Below are 21,296 nucleotides of genomic sequence, written 5' to 3'. Positions count from 1 at the left end.
ACAAGCAATTTCCGCATTTACCAAATTTACAAAAACTGGCTAAAAATGATCTTCATCGTGCAAGTAATACCTGCTACGATATCATCAACATCAGAATTCTTAAAGGTAATGGTAATTATTGCGTAGTACGGCCATTTACTAAAAATCCTCAAAACCGGTTAATAACCGGTTAACCGGTTTTGAAGGAAAAGTCTCGGTTATTAACCGGTTTTTTAAGTTAACCGGTTTTTGCATACCCTAGATATGTGTCAATATGTGGGGTTGGATGAGCTCCGAAGGTGTTGGCGAACTCGTCGAATTGCCACCACGTGCAAATTCCCTGAACTATATCAGCATTTTGGAAGAAGTAATGCTCCCTTCTGTAAGGAATGTGTATCCGGAGCACGAAATGCCAAACATTAATTTCGTGCATGATAACTGCTCGATACACCAAGCAAGAATCGTAACCGCCTGGTTCAATGCACACCCAGCCATTACGGTAATTCCATGGCCAGCTAAGTCTCCGGACCTGAACCCCATAGAGAATCTATGGGGTTTAATGGTGCAGCGATGGGATCATCGTAATGAACGTAGGAAAGATGTTTTGGCTCAACATTGCTAAGACGTCTGGGAAAGTATGCGAGGAACGAATATTGGAGCAAGATTAGTCGCCTCTATGCGAACAAGACTACAAGCTGTATCGGACAGTCATGGAGCTTATACTAAATATTAATTTAATAAATAAATAAAAAAAATGCTACATGTTGACTTTTTATTTAACGATAACCACTGATAATAAATAGATGACATGTCAAATATTGTTTCGCAAAGTTTAAAGTATTTCGTTTCAAGATGGCGGGTTTACCGTGCATAATCAAATCTTTGCAACTTTGCAACAGGTATGTCATAATGTGATGGATGTCATTGTTTTTTGTATGTTGGTATTAATATTTAGAGTTCCTATGGTTACGTTAAAACGTCGTCATGGTGAGTTAATAAACAAAATGTATTAAGCAACCAAATTACATAGCTTCTAAGTGGCTCATCAATTAAAGTCCGTGACTGTACCTAACTCACCGCTGGGCTTCGGCCATTGAGAGTCAAGGTGAGGCATTGGCAGTTAGCCTAGATATAGCGAAGGCATTTGATCGGGTGTGGCATAGGGGCCTTTTGTCGAAGTTACCATCTTATGGACTGCCCGAGGGATTATGCAAATTGATTGCCAGCTTTTTGTCCGGCAGACGCATACGAGCTGTAGTAGACGGTAGCTGCTCCGATAGCGTGGACATAAACGCTGGCGTCCCGCAAGGTTCTGTGCTTATCCCCAACGCTGTTCTTGCTGCATATCAATGACATGTTGTCTATCGGCGACATTCATTGCTATGCGGATGACAGTACTGGGGATACATTTTACACGGGCCGTGCTAATATCCCTCGTTCAGTGGTGCTGGAAAGTCGTGAAAAGCTTGTATCGGACATCGAGAGGATTTTATCCAGAGTCTCGGTGTGGGGTCGGGACAACCTAGTCTGTTTCAATCCCACTAAGATACAGGTGTAACGTGTGCGTTCACCGCTAAGAAAACCCCATTTACTGTGGTTTCACAGTTCCAAGCCCTTGCCTTGTCAGGAAGTATTGGAATCCTCGGAGTCGACATTTCGAGTAACGTCCAATTCCGTTGTCACTTGGAAGGGAAAGCTGCGTTGGCATCCAAAAAGCTCGGTGTGCTCAATAGAGCGAGGGGATACTTTACTCCGGGGCAAAGAAAGACTGCTCTTGTACAAGTCGCAAGTTAGACCCCACATGGAGTACTGCTGTCACCTTTGGGCAGGAGCACCTGGATACCAGCTTGGACCCTTTGACTCGATCCAGAGACGCGCTGTACGAATTGTCGACGATCCCAAACTCACGGGCGGTATTGAACAATACAATACAATATTCTTTATTGTTCACCAATATAACAAGATTACATCACATAATTTTAATTAACTATGGTAGACAACAGGCGGTCTTATCGCTAAAGAGCGATCTCTTCCAGACAACCTTAAGTCTAAGGAGGGACTTCGCCTCCTTATGTGTGTTCTATCGCCTGTACAATGAGTTGTGTTCTGAAGAACTGTTTGACATGATGCCAACGGCCACTTTTCATCATCGCACCGCTCGCCATCGACAGGGCGCTCATCCACACACCTTACAACCTAAATGGTCGCGCACCGTACGATTTCAGAGGAATTTCCTCCCACGAACGCTCCGGCTGTGAAATGAGCTCCCTGTCGAGGTATTCCCGATGAACTACAGTATGGAGTCCTTCAAAAAAGGAATGTAAAAGTTTCTAATGGGTCGGCAACGCGCACGTGACACCCCTTGAGTTGCGGGCGTCCATAGGTTACGGTGACCGCTTTCCATCAGGCGAGCCGTATACCTGTTTGCCACCGACGTGGTATAAAAAAAAATGGTCGAGCGCAAAGGGTGGTGCTGTAATGGCATATTAGCCACTTTCTATGTTTAGCAGTAACACAATGGTTTACTGCGACATAACGCATATTGCTTGGTCAGCGGCAACCGACACATGTATATATAGGCATGTTTTATTAAATAAACCGCTTCATATACGACTCATACTTTGCCTATGAATCAACCATCCTCAACTGTCCTCTAATATTACATGTAGGGTTTGCAATCCGGATATTCGAATATCCGGATTGTGATATGTGAACAAGTCACAGTCGTAGATATCGACTCTCTCCGCCCGAGAGATAAGAGCAACTGCATCGTAGCTAAGACATCGAATTTGTTGAGAACAGAAAAAGCAGCAGCAATGAAGCAAAGAGGCCCGTACTCTCCGTACCTAGGATCCTCGACCCCGGAAAAGATAATGAAGCCCAAGCTGTCAGTGATCAGCCCTAACCCAGCAGTTAAATCAGTAATGAAATTGTATTACATACAATCCTATTTAGAGAGGATGAACCCTCAGAGTAATTTAATAGATTTGATTAAGCAGATGATTGCGAACAAACTGGCAGGGCTGCCTGAGATTTTCTCAACAGAGCCTATATCAAGATGGTGCGGGATTAACTATGGTGGTAGTTACGAACACCGTTTTAGAGCCTCATCCCAGAAGCGTTCGGCCTTGTATGCACTCTCGACAACATTGGCGACCCATATAAGCATAAACACAAATCAGTTGGGGCAGGCACTCAGAGGTCAGGAAGATTACAACTTATTTTTCCAGGAGCTTTTCCTTTACATCCAAAACTATGCCGCCGAAGCAGCTACCTGTGATGCTCGAATTCCAGAAGAGTACGGTGTTCCGCTTATGTGTCCGCAATGTACCTACTTGATCACAGACCCGCAAGTCCAGATGGAGCGTAGTCCGAACATAGGAGTAGCAAGAGAAATTGAGTACAATCCTTGCTATTTACTAGATGGTGATAGAGAAAGAAACATCCGGGACTGTGTTGCAGCTATGTCAGTTGACCTGGGACGTAAATTGGCCAACACGCTAGACAGACATACAGAATTGGATGCTGATAAGCAACAATGTGTCAACCCACACGCCAACCATTTTGAGAAAATGGCGTCTAAAGATTTTTTCTCATTTTTTTGTGTTTCTCTTTAAAAAAAATGATTTTATATAGATTGTTGTGTTTTTCAGCTATAATACGTTCAGTAGTAGTGATTATTGTAGCTTAATTTCAAAACAAACTTCAATTTGACGAAATAATGCCCTTTTCTTTTATTGCGAATTGTTCGACGACGTCAAACTTTTTCAAGACTGTGTTATGATACTTAACCCACTTTTGCTAATTGTTTAAAAATATCTATGAGTCTTAAATAAACATGTTAAAGCACATAAATTGTTGTTGTAAAATACTCTACCTATGCATATTTTTAACTTTATAAGTGTTAAGTAACATATCAGTCATGGTCACTTATGTTATTAGGTATGTAGGAATCAATACATTATTTATTAATCAAACCTTTTAATGATTTTTCTACTCCCGAACTGTTATATTCGTCATTTACAGGATTGTGCGTATCGAAAAAACTGAAAACGCATTGTTTGGTTCTGTAATCATGGCAACGCATTGCATTAACGACACTGCGTGCGTGCGCGGGAAGGCTTTGGGCAGCTGAGCTGACAGTGCAAACCTTTGCAGTACAGGAAACAGTGTGAATTTCGCGAGAATTATTTAAAAAAAACTATTAAAAACTAAGTGCATGGTCTTTGTAAAAGTATTGTATGCAATGGTGTTTAACTGACTCCAAAATACTCGTGGAAAGTACGCCACTCATATTTCTTGACCTCCTTTAAACACCTGTTGAATAAAATACTATAAATTAACTATTAGAGTAATGATCATTTATAGACACATATTTAAATTATCTGTGCTTTTTCAACAAAAAATCGTTACAAAAACCAAAAAATCATCTTTAAAAAAAATAAACTACTTATCTAAAATATACAACAAAATATTTTTTTACGCTAAGAAATAGACTAAGTCATTTAAATAATGAATAACTCATGACTTGTACAAGAACAAAACATAAAATATCTTTAACAAAATAATAAACTACCATTCAGTAAGTATTCAAAAATCAAACAATATTTTTATGCATTCATTAACACGTCTTAATGTAATTAGTAATTATAAAAAAATAGTAGCTTATATTAGATTTTTATATAAACACGTACTTGTAAAAAATGTTTGCAAATTATAATAACGAATATGTATATTCATGACTTAAAATGTTCAATTTCGTACTGAATTTACCATTCATGTGCAAAAATATACTAATGGACTAAGTCATAACTTATTCAAACATAAATTAATATGAACAGTTATATTTTACAATATAGTGTCATGGTACTTACACCAAAAACGAACAATTTATGACCCGAATATAATTTAACAATAATGACTTATGTTTTATAACACGGGTCGTAGCATAAAACAACGAATAAAATATCATTTTGCTATAATCATTCAAGTCTCATAGTGGGTAACTATGTCATTTTTTGCGTTTTGCAAGAATGAGTCAAGTGTAAAAAAATCGTTGAGTCAACCCTCATAACACATTATTGTAATTTAAATATGTCTTCTGCCAATTACTATAATAAGTTAAGGTTCTTGACACATTAATGCAAAACAGGCAACACACGATAAAGGATTTGTGTTAACCTATTTTTTTACTTTTGGGATAGTAAAAATTTTCAAAATGAAAAGGTCATTTTTGCAAATAGAAGTTTAAAAATCCAGCTATAACATGGCATTAAAATCTCATTTTTTTAGTTTTTGTGGGTTGACACATTATTGCTTATCACCATCCAGATGTTCACGATGAGAAAGAGTCAATAGGCCTGAGCAAAACTAATGACTGCACTGACAGGCTTGCGAGTAACTTGATGACAGAGTTTCGCTCAGCGAGCCTACCTTACTTGATCGTAGGATTAATGCAAGGAAGTGTCGACTTGACAAACTACCTTCATGGCAAAACATTTGTCTATCCGAAGGGAATGTTTGACCATTTAGCCTATCTAATATTAAATGGCGGTCGCGAGAATGAAGTCATTAGGTGGCTCCAAATTCCACCTTTAAAGCATGCAATATTTACCCAACCTAGGAGTCTATCCGGAGTCTTGGCGGAATCTGTCAAGAAACACATAACAGAACACGCGCGTGACTACTATGAGGCAACCTTGACGATATTCTTTGCTTCAGACACTCTTGGGTATCAGCAACACGTTTGGAACTTATATTTAAAGAAATACTTGGATATGACAACGACGATGAGCAAATTCGAAAAAGCAGGAGCTCTATCCGTCACACGCGTTCACGAGCAGGGAGCAAGGCGATGGCTTGACCTGTGCCCTGTAGTGGCACTGAATGGGTATTCAAACTTCTACGGGTTCGACCAGGCAATTGCAATCCTGGTCTGGCGAGACCTGAAGGGTGAGTTCACTGAGCATCTTTCACCTGCACTGCCTCTTGCTGATACGATCGACCAGAAGCTGTCTACCAAGGCAAACATATCTCGCTTGACGTCAGGGTTTCTCGCTTACCCGGCAAGGAAATCACCATGCTATGCCTTTAGTGAATCAATTCTGAGACGAACAGGGAGCGACAAGTCACCCCTCTGGACACGATATATTCACCACATTACTCGACCAATAGGTAGGATTAGCACAGCTGCTTCTAAACTTCATGAAACTTTGGGCTGCATTAATCCTGTTCTAACTCATACAAGAGATATCGTCATCACGCTGGCGGAAGGGTCAGGAGGGATATTGTCTTACTTGGCACATCTTTTTCCTGTGGCCTCCCTGATATATAACACCCTCCAAGACGAGACGGTGGAAATCAAAGAGAATATACTAAATGTATCCCCTCCGTCCTTAATGGGGGATGTGTGCAATCCCATGAATCGTCTAGTTGGCATTACAGAAACGTGCATGGGTGCCACTGATATCACAGAGATCGGGTTTGTTAGCAAGTTCAAGGACTTAATCGCACGACTGAACGGAAACATAATGGTATTTTGTATGGATGCGGAGACGAAAACCGACACAGACAACTATGATAAGATATTACTCTACTTGCCAATCGTAAGGCCATATCTGCATGCAGAGGGCACCTTTGTTAACAAGATGTTCCTTCGACACCCGTATCAGATCGTAATGCTCAGGGAGATTTTCGAAGCTCACCAATGCAACTTGAGTATCATCAAACCGTCGTCCAGTCACCCGCATAACCATGAATTCTACGTTATAGGGAGACCCAAGGACCCATCAGCAACCCCATCGGAGAGAATTGAAATATTGGGGGAAAGTAATATAGGAAATTACCTTTTAACGCCTTCATGTACGAACAAGCACATGCTGTCGGTGCCGCAATACCGACAAGGTTATATCCACCACATGATCGAGGTTGCCCGAAGCCCACTCTTCGACAGATTGGAGAATAATCACTGTTTGTGGAACCTAGAGTTAGGGGACGCCTACACTCCCACTGAGATAAGGCCCCACTTCTCTCATCCGATACATCTCACTAATGTGTTGTGTATGATCCTTCAAATCGAGCAAGATTCCCAATTATCCGAATTATTCGAATATCCGCCAATATTTTTATCCGAAAATATTCGAATAATTCAAGTGAAATTATCCGGATAAACGGATAATTTCTATAAATGTTATTTTTTATTTATAAGTAATATATTTAATAGCTAGACGTCACTGAAACCAATTTCGATCAATTCTTAATACGGATAATGTTTATTGCTAACAAGTTAATACCTATTTATTTTCAAAATCAAACTATTCTATTAATTGGATGGTTTAAAAACAGAAAAAGGTTCAATTATTGTTTTTTAATATGAAAACGTTACCCCAACCTACTATCATTACTGCTAATAGATAAAGTGAAGTTATCTGTAAAACCGAACTTAATAATGAGATTTATACCTAGATTTCCTGGTCCCTTTTTTTTGAAATTGAAATTTAGCGCCTCATTCCGAATTTAGCTGCTATCAGTTCCATAGCAATTTACGCCAGAATTCCCTCCACTTCACTAAGAAATATAAGGTATTTTTCTTTTAAGTCCTTAGTTACACGCATACACAAAAATCGGTCTAATTACTACTTATACTTTGAAATCTTAGTCGATCTACTGATTACCTTGGAAAGTAAAACCTATCAAATCGCTGCCGAGCAATTTGAGGCGTTTTGGATTTGAATATTTAAATAAGTTCGCATTTGTACCTCCTCCTTCTTCATTCTTTTAAATTTGATGTCTTGTATATTTTATGTTGGTGGTACAATAAAGAATTTACTTACTTACTTATTTATCACCTCTCCCCTTCAATTGGTACTTTGGTACCAGCCACTCTGCAACTAAGGTCTAAAATGATCCACACCTGGATAGGAAGTGTCTTCGACTAATTGGTCTTCTCTTTTTTGGTTATTCTGTTTTGAACGAGTACCTATATCTTTGCTCATTCCTGTTCGAAGACCCTAACCAGGACGCTTTTGTTTAGAGCCGTTTAGAGTTTTCAACTTTTTATATTAAGTATCTGATCCGGTCCAAGATGGCATCTGGCACGGGCGTAGGCATTTAATGCAAATGACTAGTGACTACAGTGGTAGTATCAGCATGGGCAATTATGCCACTGTCTTCCAAGGCGAGAGCCCGAGAAATGCGCAATAATTACCTGTGTACATAAGAATATAGTTAGACAAACCCAAGGAAAGAATATCTATATACTCAGCGACAGTCAGGCGGCACTCAAAGCCTTCACATCGCCCAGAGTTTACTCTAGACTGATATTAAACGGCATCCAAGCTCTTAACAAGCTTGGAAGGCAAAACAAGGTGCAACTGGTATGGGTACCGGGGCACGAAGGCTTCATTGGCAATGAAAATGCTGATGAACTTGCCAAGGCCAGATCTAAAGACAACTGCTTAGGTCCGGAACCTTTTGTGGGCCTTTTACAAGGAACCATTAAAACGGCTATGAAAGACCAAACAAAGGCTAATCACCAAAAAGAGTGGGATGCCCTGGTAGGTCTGAAGCATTCAAAGCTCTTTATGCGGAGGGTAGACTCTGGATGGAGCAAAAAGTTAGGAAAGCTAGGCAAAAGACAACTCCAAATTATAACAGGGGTGTTCACAGGCCATTACGGGATCAAAGGAATTTTGGTCAAGATGGGACACGCTGACTACACTGATTGTCGCATGTGCGGCGAAGAGAAAGAGACCGTCAGACATCTAATGTGTGAATGTCACGCCATCGCCAGACAAAGAATTAAGAACTCTGGAGCATGCTACCTAGTACCAAAGGACATCAGAGAGCTACCCATGAGCCTCATCATCCGATACGTGGAGATGGTCGAGAAGCTTCTGAATAGCTGAAGGATCTTAGGATCGAAGGGGGTAATTGCACAAAAGATCCCGATGGGTCGAAGTGTATCCGGAAGCGGCCCCCGCAGATTTAAGATGAGTATCCGATCCGATCGAGCGAAGGACCGACTCCTATACATTCTCGAAATCATTCGAGGCGCCATCTTTGATTTTTGCCTTTGACCTCTTTCCTACATCCGATATCGGATCGGATAATATGATAACGCTGTATAGCCCTATAACCATCATCATATCCAATGATGTTGTCTCACGTTCCACTCTACACAAGCCATCCTCTCTACCATCCATTTCCAAGGTAAAGATGTTGTCAGAAAAACTTCTCCTTATACCTAACACCTAACTAATCACTACTACTGTCTTATATCAACAGCTCACTATCTGATTGCAAGATTCTAGTCATAGAAGTAAATATAGAGAGCTAGGTGTGTTTTAATTTCTACAGTTTGCTGATTTACACTAAAAATAAATAAAATATGTAGGTAAATTTCGCATTATGGCGCTCATCTATCTCAGCCGTTATCAATTCCACGCTTATACGCACCTGGAACATTAATTTTGTTCCATTTAATAAATTATCCGAAATTATCCGAATTATTCGAATATTCGAATAATAAAAATTGTATTATCCGAATTATTCGAATATTAAAAACCCGTCGGATAATGCAAACTCTAATTACATGGCGACTGTAAGAGAATGTCAAGGTACGGGCGCCAGGGTATCAGCAAAAATGCATAAAATCTGAATAGGTGTGTTTACTGTCACGGTAAAAAATGTAATGCGAATACACAAATTCTTATGGTTAATTACAACTAGGTTGTGTGGGAGATTTTGATGCGTATGCAAAATGACGGTCTACTTTTGGACAAAGTCCAGATGCATCAGTTGCATTAAGATGTTGTTTTGGGTCAGAGTGCATATGCATTGTTGCAAAAAATGTACATCTTTGTACAGCGACCCTTGCCACTTGAACCAGTGAAGAATCTTCAAATACGCAGTCAGATCAATTGCAAACAGGACCAATAACTAATCTTCAAGATATCAAGACTCCGAAGAACCAGAAGCAGAAAGAAAATTCAAAATTAAATATGGCACCAGCACCAGTGACAGTAAACATCACCATGGAAGGAGAGGACATTTCACTCGAGAAGCCAGTGGAATATAACCAGTCGTTGCGGATAACCCTAGACAGCGACGGAAACCGAACAGTGGAACTAACGATTAACGCAGCGGTCACCGTGGCAATCTAAGCGCCACCGAATCAACCACGAGCCATCACAGTATCAAGCAACACGACGACAGCGCGGCCAGCCTACCAAGACCCGCCGACACACCAGAGGCGAGCAGGCCAAGGAACCCTCCAGCCTGCCAGGACCAGGCGAGCCAGGCTCCAACGGCCCCGTCGCAGCCCCCGCGGACCATCGTGCGACCGATAGCCACCGTGGCACCAATGCCACCACGGGCCGCACAACTGCCTCAAACGACGGCACAGGAAATCCCGCCGCTCAGCACACCAGCACAGACCACGCCGTTTACAAGGGCACGTAGTCTGCATCAGCATCGGCACAGCGAACCAGTCAGGTACCCACCAGTGACCGTTCAACCGCCACCATACCCACCACTCCGCCAACCCTGTACAGTATCAAGAGAACGTGGATGGAGTATATTATTTTTCCCCTTTCTTTTTCTAAATTTGAAGGTTGCCGCCAACCCATTACTGTTAACAAAATTTCATAAGCTCCAATTTTAAAAGAAAAAAAAAAGAAATGTAAATCATAATCAGAATAATCTTAACTCCCTTACTATTGTTTTTGCAACATAACTTCTCTTTTAACCGTACATGGTTAAATAATTTATAGTCATATTCTAAATTATAAATTGTAAGTGTCGAATCTAGTCCAAGTAAACAGCTTACGAAATTGCACGCGCCGACGGCAGCGCACGTTCCGCGCGTCAGCATAATTTTTCTAGGTCGCGAGTTATCGCCACCACTTTACGATATTTTAATTATCCAATGAATGAAATTTGATACCAACAATAAAATAATTACAAACTTCATTCAATAAAATTATTTTATTGCAATTAATAACTTAACTAGTACTACTTAACTACGTTTAGACTGATCACCTGATTGTAGTGAATGTAGAATTTATTTACTTTCTTAAATTAAAAAAAAAAAAACAACTTATTTTACCAGGCATATAGTGAATATTAGCTAGCGGTACTAATATATGAGTAAGATAGGTTAGCGTTGCGTAACTAGTCCTTTTTGTTAGATAAAATCAACAATTTGGAGACGGGATGTCTTAAATAGTTACTGCAAACGTGGAGGCACACCAAGTTGTGTGACCTCATACAGCTAGAACACAAGTCCTTCATACTTGATCATGGTGAGAATAACCGTATTCCTCCGTGAAAGATGTAGGAGACCTTTGTTGTCTTAATGTAGATGTGCCTAGGTACAGTACAGGATATCCCTAAAGGATGGGCCTGATAAGCCGTGTTTATGTCATAGGGTGATCAGACCCTCGGGAACGATTCCCATGTATTAAGTATAGGGTACGCAGAGGCGCGTAGCCCAAATTATTATTGTTAGGAGTATAGGACTCCGATTTATTATTAGGAGTATTGGACTCCAACCGGCATTAATTTTAATATATATATATATATTTTTTTTTTAAAGTACCGATATTATTAAACTTCTGGAATGATTTCATGTATACGAGTGCATGGATATTTTTTTTAAAGCGATAACGCTTCTTTAATTCGCCTGAGTATAGAAATAATGACATAATTGAAGTTGGAAATACACTTTTAACAATGAATTACAAACACTAGTTTTGATATTGATTTTTACGAATTTTATTTTGCAACAAGGAAATAAATTAATAACACTATTAAGGACTACGACACTATTAGGACATTACAAGGAGCAAATAATTAATGTAAATACATTTATCTCAAATTACTATACCCAGTTTAACCTTATTTTACAATACTTTGATTTCAGAAAAAATTGTAAACTAAGTAACATGCGTTTAAATTTTTTCTTCTGCCACCCCGGCGGTGAAGGGACTTTCGGGGGAGGTGTAATGGCATATTAGCCACTTTCTATGTTTAGCAGTAACACAACGGTTTACTGCGACATAACGCATATTGCTTGGTCAGCGGCAACCGACACATGTATATATAGGCATGTTTTATTAAATAAACCGCTTCATATACGACTCATACTTTGCCTATGAATCAACCATCCTTAACTGTCCTCTAATATTACATGTAGGGTTTGCAATCCGGATATTCGAATATCCGGATTGTGATATGTGAACAAGTCACAGTCGTAGATATCGACTCTCTCCGCCCGAGAGATAAGAGCAACTGCATCGTAGCTAAGACATCGAATTTGTTGAGAACAGAAAAAGCAGCAGCAATGAAGCAAAGAGGCCCGTACTCTCCGTACCTAGGATCCTCGACCCCGGAAAAGATAATGAAGCCCAAGCTGTCAGTGATCAGCCCTAACCCAGCAGTTAAATCAGTAATGAAATTGTATTACATACAATCCTATTTAGAGAGGATGAACCCTCAGAGTAATTTAATAGATTTGATTAAGCAGATGATTGCGAACAAACTGGCAGGGCTGCCTGAGATTTTCTCAACAGAGCCTATATCAAGATGGTGCGGGATTAACTATGGTGGTAGTTACGAACACCGTTTTAGAGCCTCATCCCAGAAGCGTTCGGCCTTGTATGCACTCTCGACAACATTGGCGACCCATATAAGCATAAACACAAATCAGTTGGGGCAGGCACTCAGAGGTCAGGAAGATTACAACTTATTTTTCCAGGAGCTTTTCCTTTACATCCAAAACTATGCCGCCGAAGCAGCTACCTGTGATGCTCGAATTCCAGAAGAGTACGGTGTTCCGCTTATGTGTCCGCAATGTACCTACTTGATCACAGACCCGCAAGTCCAGATGGAGCGTAGTCCGAACATAGGAGTAGCAAGAGAAATTGAGTACAATCCTTGCTATTTACTAGATGGTGATAGAGAAAGAAACATCCGGGACTGTGTTGCAGCTATGTCAGTTGACCTGGGACGTAAATTGGCCAACACGCTAGACAGACATACAGATGTTCACGATGAGAAAGAGTCAATAGGCCTGAGCAAAACTAATGACTGCACTGACAGGCTTGCGAGTAACTTGATGACAGAGTTTCGCTCAGCGAGCCTACCTTACTTGATCGTAGGATTAATGCAAGGAAGTGTCGACTTGACAAACTACCTTCATGGCAAAACATTTGTCTATCCGAAGGGAATGTTTGACCATTTAGCCTATCTAATATTAAATGGCGGTCGCGAGAATGAAGTCATTAGGTGGCTCCAAATTCCACCTTTAAAGCATGCAATATTTACCCAACCTAGGAGTCTATCCGGAGTCTTGGCGGAATCTGTCAAGAAACACATAACAGAACACGCGCGTGACTACTATGAGGCAACCTTGACGATATTCTTTGCTTCAGACACTCTTGGGTATCAGCAACACGTTTGGAACTTATATTTAAAGAAATACTTGGATATGACAACGACGATGAGCAAATTCGAAAAAGCAGGAGCTCTATCCGTCACACGCGTTCACGAGCAGGGAGCAAGGCGATGGCTTGACCTGTGCCCTGTAGTGGCACTGAATGGGTATTCAAACTTCTACGGGTTCGACCAGGCAATTGCAATCCTGGTCTGGCGAGACCTGAAGGGTGAGTTCACTGAGCATCTTTCACCTGCACTGCCTCTTGCTGATACGATCGACCAGAAGCTGTCTACCAAGGCAAACATATCTCGCTTGACGTCAGGGTTTCTCGCTTACCCGGCAAGGAAATCACCATGCTATGCCTTTAGTGAATCAATTCTGAGACGAACAGGAAGCGACAAGTCACCCCTCTGGACACGATATATTCACCACATTACTCGACCAATAGGTAGGATTAGCACAGCTGCTTCTAAACTTCATGAAACTTTGGGCTGCATTAATCCTGTTCTAACTCATACAAGAGATATCGTCATCACGCTGGCGGAAGGGTCAGGAGGGATATTGTCTTACTTGGCACATCTTTTTCCTGTGGCCTCCCTGATATATAACACCCTCCAAGACGAGACGGTGGAAATCAAAGAGAATATACTAAATGTATCCCCTCCGTCCTTAATGGGGGATGTGTGCAATCCCATGAATCGTCTAGTTGGCATTACAGAAACGTGCATGGGTGCCACTGATATCACAGAGATCGGGTTTGTTAGCAAGTTCAAGGACTTAATCGCACGACTGAACGGAAACATAATGGTATTTTGTATGGATGCGGAGACGAAAACCGACACAGACAACTATGATAAGATATTACTCTACTTGCCAATCGTAAGGCCATATCTGCATGCAGAGGGCACCTTTGTTAACAAGATGTTCCTTCGACACCCGTATCAGATCGTAATGCTCAGGGAGATTTTCGAAGCTCACCAATGCAACTTGAGTATCATCAAACCGTCGTCCAGTCACCCGCATAACCATGAATTCTACGTTATAGGGAGACCCAAGGACCCATCAGCAACCCCATCGGAGAGAATTGAAATATTGGGGGAAAGTAATATAGGAAATTACCTTTTAACGCCTTCATGTACGAACAAGCACATGCTGTCGGTGCCGCAATACCGACAAGGTTATATCCACCACATGATCGAGGTTGCCCGAAGCCCACTCTTCGACAGATTGGAGAATAATCACTGTTTGTGGAACCTAGAGTTAGGGGACGCCTACACTCCCACTGAGATAAGGCCCCACTTCTCTCATCCGATACATCTCACTAATGTGTTGTGTATGATCCTTCAAATCGAGCAAGATTCCCAATTATCCGAATTATTCGAATATCCGCCAATATTTTTATCCGAAAATATTCGAATAATTCAAGTGAAATTATCCGGATAATTTCTATAAATGTTATTTTTTATTTATAAGTAATATATTTAATAGCTAGACGTCACTGAAACCAATTTCGATCAATTCTTAATACGGATAATGTTTATTGCTAACAAGTTAATACCTATTTATTTTCAAAATCAAACTATTCTATTAATTGGATGGTTTAAAAACAGAAAAAGGTTCAATTATTGTTTTTTAATATGAAAACGTTACCCCAACCTACTATCATTACTGCTAATAGATAAAGTGAAGTTATCTGTAAAACCGAACTTAATAATGAGATTTATACCTAGATTTCCTGGTCCCTTTTTTTTGAAATTGAAATTTAGCGCCTCATTCCGAATTTAGCTGCTATCAGTTCCATAGCAATTTACGCCAGAATTCCCTCCACTTCACTAAGAAATATAAGGTATTTTTCTTTTAAGTCCTTAGTTACACGCATACACAAAAATCGGTCTAATTACTACTTATACTTTGAAATCTTAGTCGATCTACTGATTACCTTGGAAAGTAAAACCTATCAAATCGCTGCCGAGCAATTTGAGGCGTTTTGGATTTGAATATTTAAATAAGTTCGCATTTGTACCTCCTCCTTCTTCATTCTTTTAAATTTGATGTCTTGTATATTTTATGTTGGTGGTACAATAAAGAATTTACTTACTTACTTATTTATCACCTCTCCCCTTCAATTGGTACTTTGGTACCAGCCACTCTGCAACTAAGGTCTAAAATGATCCACACCTGGATAGGAAGTGTCTTCGACTAATTGGTCTTCTCTTTTTTGGTTATTCTGTTTTGAACGAGTACCTATATCTTTGCTCATTCCTGTTCGAAGACCCTAACCAGGACGCTTTTGTTTAGAGCCGTTTAGAGTTTTCAACTTTTTATATTAAGTATCTGATCCGGTCCAAGATGGCATCTGGCACGGGCGTAGGCATTTAATGCAAATGACTAGTGACTACAGTGGTAGTATCAGCATGGGCAATTATGCCACTGTCTTCCAAGGCGAGAGCCCGAGAAATGCGCAATAATTACCTGTGTACATAAGAATATAGTTAGACAAACCCAAGGAAAGAATATCTATATACTCAGCGACAGTCAGGCGGCACTCAAAGCCTTCACATCGCCCAGAGTTTACTCTAGACTGATATTAAACGGCATCCAAGCTCTTAACAAGCTTGGAAGGCAAAACAAGGTGCAACTGGTATGGGTACCGGGGCACGAAGGCTTCATTGGCAATGAAAATGCTGATGAACTTGCCAAGGCCAGATCTAAAGACAACTGCTTAGGTCCGGAACCTTTTGTGGGCCTTTTACAAGGAACCATTAAAACGGCTATGAAAGACCAAACAAAGGCTAATCACCAAAAAGAGTGGGATGCCCTGGTAGGTCTGAAGCATTCAAAGCTCTTTATGCGGAGGGTAGACTCTGGATGGAGCAAAAAGTTAGGAAAGCTAGGCAAAAGACAACTCCAAATTATAACAGGGGTGTTCACAGGCCATTACGGGATCAAAGGAATTTTGGTCAAGATGGGACACGCTGACTACACTGATTGTCGCATGTGCGGCGAAGAGAAAGAGACCGTCAGACATCTAATGTGTGAATGTCACGCCATCGCCAGACAAAGAATTAAGAACTCTGGAGCATGCTACCTAGTACCAAAGGACATCAGAGAGCTACCCATGAGCCTCATCATCCGATACGTGGAGATGGTCGAGAAGCTTCTGAATAGCTGAAGGATCTTAGGATCGAAGGGGGTAATTGCACAAAAGATCCCGATGGGTCGAAGTGTATCCGGAAGCGGCCCCCGCAGATTTAAGATGAGTATCCGATCCGATCGAGCGAAGGACCGACTCCTATACATTCTCGAAATCATTCGAGGCGCCATCTTTGATTTTTGCCTTTGACCTCTTTCCTACATCCGATATCGGATCGGATAATATGATAACGCTGTATAGCCCTATAACCATCATCATATCCAATGATGTTGTCTCACGTTCCACTCTACACAAGCCATCCTCTCTACCATCCATTTCCAAGGTAAAGATGTTGTCAGAAAAACTTCTCCTTATACCTAACACCTAACTAATCACTACTACTGTCTTATATCAACAGCTCACTATCTGATTGCAAGATTCTAGTCATAGAAGTAAATATAGAGAGCTAGGTGTGTTTTAATTTCTACAGTTTGCTGATTTACACTAAAAATAAATAAAATATGTAGGTAAATTTCGCATTATGGCGCTCATCTATCTCAGCCGTTATCAATTCCACGCTTATACGCACCTGGAACATTAATTTTGTTCCATTTAATAAATTATCCGAAATTATCCGAATTATTCGAATATTCGAATAATAAAAATTGTATTATCCGAATTATTCGAATATTAAAAACCCGTCGGATAATGCAAACTCTAATTACATGGCGACTGTAAGAGAATGTCAAGGTACGGGCGCCAGGGTATCAGCAAAAATGCATAAAATCTGAATAGGTGTGTTTACTGTCACGGTAAAAAATGTAATGCGAATACACAAATTCTTATGGTTAATTACAACTAGGTTGTGTGGGAGATTTTGATGCGTATGCAAAATGACGGTCTACTTTTGGACAAAGTCCAGATGCATCAGTTGCATTAAGATGTTGTTTTGGGTCAGAGTGCATATGCATTGTTGCAAAAAATGTACATCTTTGTACAGCGACCCTTGCCACTTGAACCAGTGAAGAATCTTCAAATACGCAGTCAGATCAATTGCAAACAGGACCAATAACTAATCTTCAAGATATCAAGACTCCGAAGAACCAGAAGCAGAAAGAAAATTCAAAATTAAATATGGCACCAGCACCAGTGACAGTAAACATCACCATGGAAGGAGAGGACATTTCACTCGAGAAGCCAGTGGAATATAACCAGTCGTTGCGGATAACCCTAGACAGCGACGGAAACCGAACAGTGGAACTAACGATTAACGCAGCGGTCACCGTGGCAATCTAAGCGCCACCGAATCAACCACGAGCCATCACAGTATCAAGCAACACGACGACAGCGCGGCCAGCCTACCAAGACCCGCCGACACACCAGAGGCGAGCAGGCCAAGGGAACCCTCCAGCCTGCCAGGACCAGGCGAGCCAGGCTCCAACGGCCCCGTCGCAGCCCCCGCGGACCATCGTGCGACCGATAGCCACCGTGGCACCAATGCCACCACGGGCCGCACAACTGCCTCAAACGACGGCACAGGAAATCCCGCCGCTCAGCACACCAGCACAGACCACGCCGTTTACAAGGGCACGTAGTCTGCATCAGCATCGGCACAGCGAACCAGTCAGGTACCCACCAGTGACCGTTCAACCGCCACCATACCCACCACTCCGCCAACCCTGTACAGTATCAAGAGAACGTGGATGGAGTATATTATTTTTCCCCTTTCTTTTTCTAAATTTGAAGGTTGCCGCCAACCCATTACTGTTAACAAAATTTCATAAGCTCCAATTTTAAAAGAAAAAAAAAGAAATGTAAATCATAATCAGAATAATCTTAACTCCCTTACTATTGTTTTTGCAACATAACTTCTCTTTTAACCGTACATGGTTAAATAATTTATAGTCATATTCTAAATTATAAATTGTAAGTGTCGAATCTAGTCCAAGTAAACAGCTTACGAAATTGCACGCGCCGACGGCAGCGCACGTTCCGCGCGTCAGCATAATTTTTCTAGGTCGCGAGTTATCGCCACCACTTTACGATATTTTAATTATCCAATGAATGAAATTTGATACCAACAATAAAATAATTACAAACTTCATTCAATAAAATTATTTTATTGCAATTAATAACTTAACTAGTACTACTTAACTACGTTTAGACTGATCACCTGATTGTAGTGAATGTAGAATTTATTTACTTTCTTAAATTAAAAAAAAAAACAACTTATTTTACCAGGCATATAGTGAATATTAGCTAGCGGTACTAATATATGAGTAAGATAGGTTAGCGTTGCGTAACTAGTCCTTTTTGTTAGATAAAATCAACAATTTGGAGACGGGATGTCTTAAATAGTTACTGCAAACGTGGAGGCACACCAAGTTGTGTGACCTCATACAGCTAGAACACAAGTCCTTCATACTTGATCATGGTGAGAATAACCGTATTCCTCCGTGAAAGATGTAGGAGACCTTTGTTGTCTTAATGTAGATGTGCCTAGGTACAGTACAGGATATCCCTAAAGGATGGGCCTGATAAGCCGTGTTTATGTCATAGGGTGATCAGACCCTCGGGAACGATTCCCATGTATTAAGTATAGGGTACGCAGAGGCGCGTAGCCCAAATTATTATTGTTAGGAGTATAGGACTCCGATTTATTATTAGGAGTATTGGACTCCAACCGGCATTAATTTTAATATATGTGGTAATTCCCACAGGAGGTCCTTGGAACAATAGGAAGGCACTTTGGTTTATCCGAACGTTATTTATTTATAATTTATTGATATATATTTACACAAACATGTTTACATCATGAGTCCTGTCAAAAGAGTGTCGTTTGAAAACTCAAAAGTCTGCACATAGACAACTGAGGTTCCAAACTTAAATTTGGTCAAGCATGAGTCGATTGCATATTCAACCTTCACAATAACACACCCCCTCAATCGACTCTGCTTGAAGCGTTAGTACATACTTTACAACTTTTATCTAATACTTTACAACTTTTATTTAAAAGGCCACAATCTCATTTCCAGAACAATATTTCAAAAACTTTCATCACATTAGTTTACCAAAAAACAAAAGGTTTCAAAAAACATTATCATCAAATATTAATTAGTACATATCTACATGTACTCTCATATAATATAAACTCCCACTAATCGACACATCACTACTAATATATAAATAAGTAGTTAATTATTCAGCTTCTCGCCTCATATTATTCTTTATTCTCCCACTCGATACATCGCTACAAATATATAAATAAACAGTTAATTATTCTACTTCTCGCTTTATATTTATCTTTATTCTCCCACTCGATACATCGCTACTAATATATAAATTAACTACATCTATCTCCTTATTTATTCCACCTCTCGACTCATACTTATCTTTATTCTCCACCGCTCGATACATCATTACTAATTGCCAAATATATATATCGATTATAAAATTTACGTATCCTTCCCTTCTCTAAACAAATACTAAAATACTAAAAATTATAATAATATTTGGAATAAATAAAATTTAGAAAAAATACTTAAGGATAACTTCAGAACACTGTGTAAATAATGACTAAATGAATGTGTGGCTCTTTTTTCAAGTTCGCTTGATGGTTGCTTTTATATTGATTCACTTACCATTAGTACATACACTTACACCCCTTAAGTGAATCATTATTAAGCACCCCTTAATTCTAACTTTATTTCATGTTTCCAGAATCCTCAAGTTTTCTTTCAATACACATTCCTGTATTATTTTTACACACCCTATAAAAACTTACATACTACGATAATTATAAACAAACCCCGACATGAGCCGAAAATATTATTAACGTTCACTTTAGCCCGCACTTATACTACACTCAATGACTCATTTTAGCCACAATATCACTAAAACACTAATCTTCGTTGACATTTTTCAAACTTTACAGCCGGTAAACTTTTAGTTAATATATCAGCCAGCTGTGATCCCGTCGGACAGTATTTAACTGTAATCTGATTTTCGTCAATTTTCTCTTTTAGGTAATAGTATTTTACGTCTATGTGTTTGCTTCTTCTCCCCATGATTCCTTTTTTCATAAGCCAAATTGCAGATTGATTATCTACTCTCATCTCAACTTCTAGTTTTTCCTTGGTTATCTCAAAAATCAGATCCCTTATAAATAGTAGTTCTTTACAACATTCTGCTGCTGCTATGAATTCTGCTTCTGTGCTGCTCAGTGCGACTACTGATTGTTTTCTTGAGCTCCATGCCACTGGTCCACCATTCAGCCAAATCACAAAACCAGAAGTGCTGCGCCTAGTGTCTGGATCTCCCGCGAAATCCGAATCACAATAACCCCTGAGTACTTTATCATCTTTATTAAAGTGAATCCCTTTTTCTGTTGAGCCTTTCAGGAATCGCAAAATTGTCTTAGCATTATTCAAATCATTTAAATTTGGAGAATTTTGATGCCTCGAACAATAACCCACTTGAAAACTAATGTCTGGTCGCGTTTTATTCGAAAGATATAACAATGACCCTATCATCTCTCGGTAAAGCTCATGAGACTTAGTATCAACCTTTACTGACGGATGCTGTTCTATCAGAATTGTTGGACATTTACATTCTTTGGCATTGTTTAGGTTAAATTTCTTAATGATTTTCTCACTGTATGTTTTCTGAAAAATTTTAATCCCATTTTCATCTTGCTTAATGTCCAAACCAATGTAATTGGTGACTTCATCTAAGACTCTTAGTTCA

At 39.9% G+C, this 21,296-nt stretch overlaps 1 protein-coding gene across 1 annotated transcript; it reads left to right on the top strand.

The window, feature by feature from the left end:
* Positions 1 to 2,359: 2,359 nt before the first annotated feature.
* LOC125236136 lies at positions 2,360 to 18,145 on the top strand. The gene is made up of 3 exons (XM_048142836.1): positions 2,360 to 3,489; positions 13,017 to 13,818; positions 17,899 to 18,145. Exons 1-3 carry the CDS (start codon positions 2,796 to 2,798, stop codon positions 18,143 to 18,145), a joined length of 1,743 nt encoding a protein of 580 aa, XP_047998793.1. The 5' UTR covers positions 2,360 to 2,795.
* Positions 18,146 to 21,296: the final 3,151 nt, after the last annotated feature.

This window comes from Leguminivora glycinivorella, chromosome 18, assembly GCF_023078275.1.
Source record: "Leguminivora glycinivorella isolate SPB_JAAS2020 chromosome 18, LegGlyc_1.1, whole genome shotgun sequence".
Lineage (NCBI taxonomy): Eukaryota > Metazoa > Arthropoda > Insecta > Lepidoptera > Tortricidae > Leguminivora > Leguminivora glycinivorella.
This window is presented reverse-complemented; position numbering and strand designations above follow the sequence as displayed.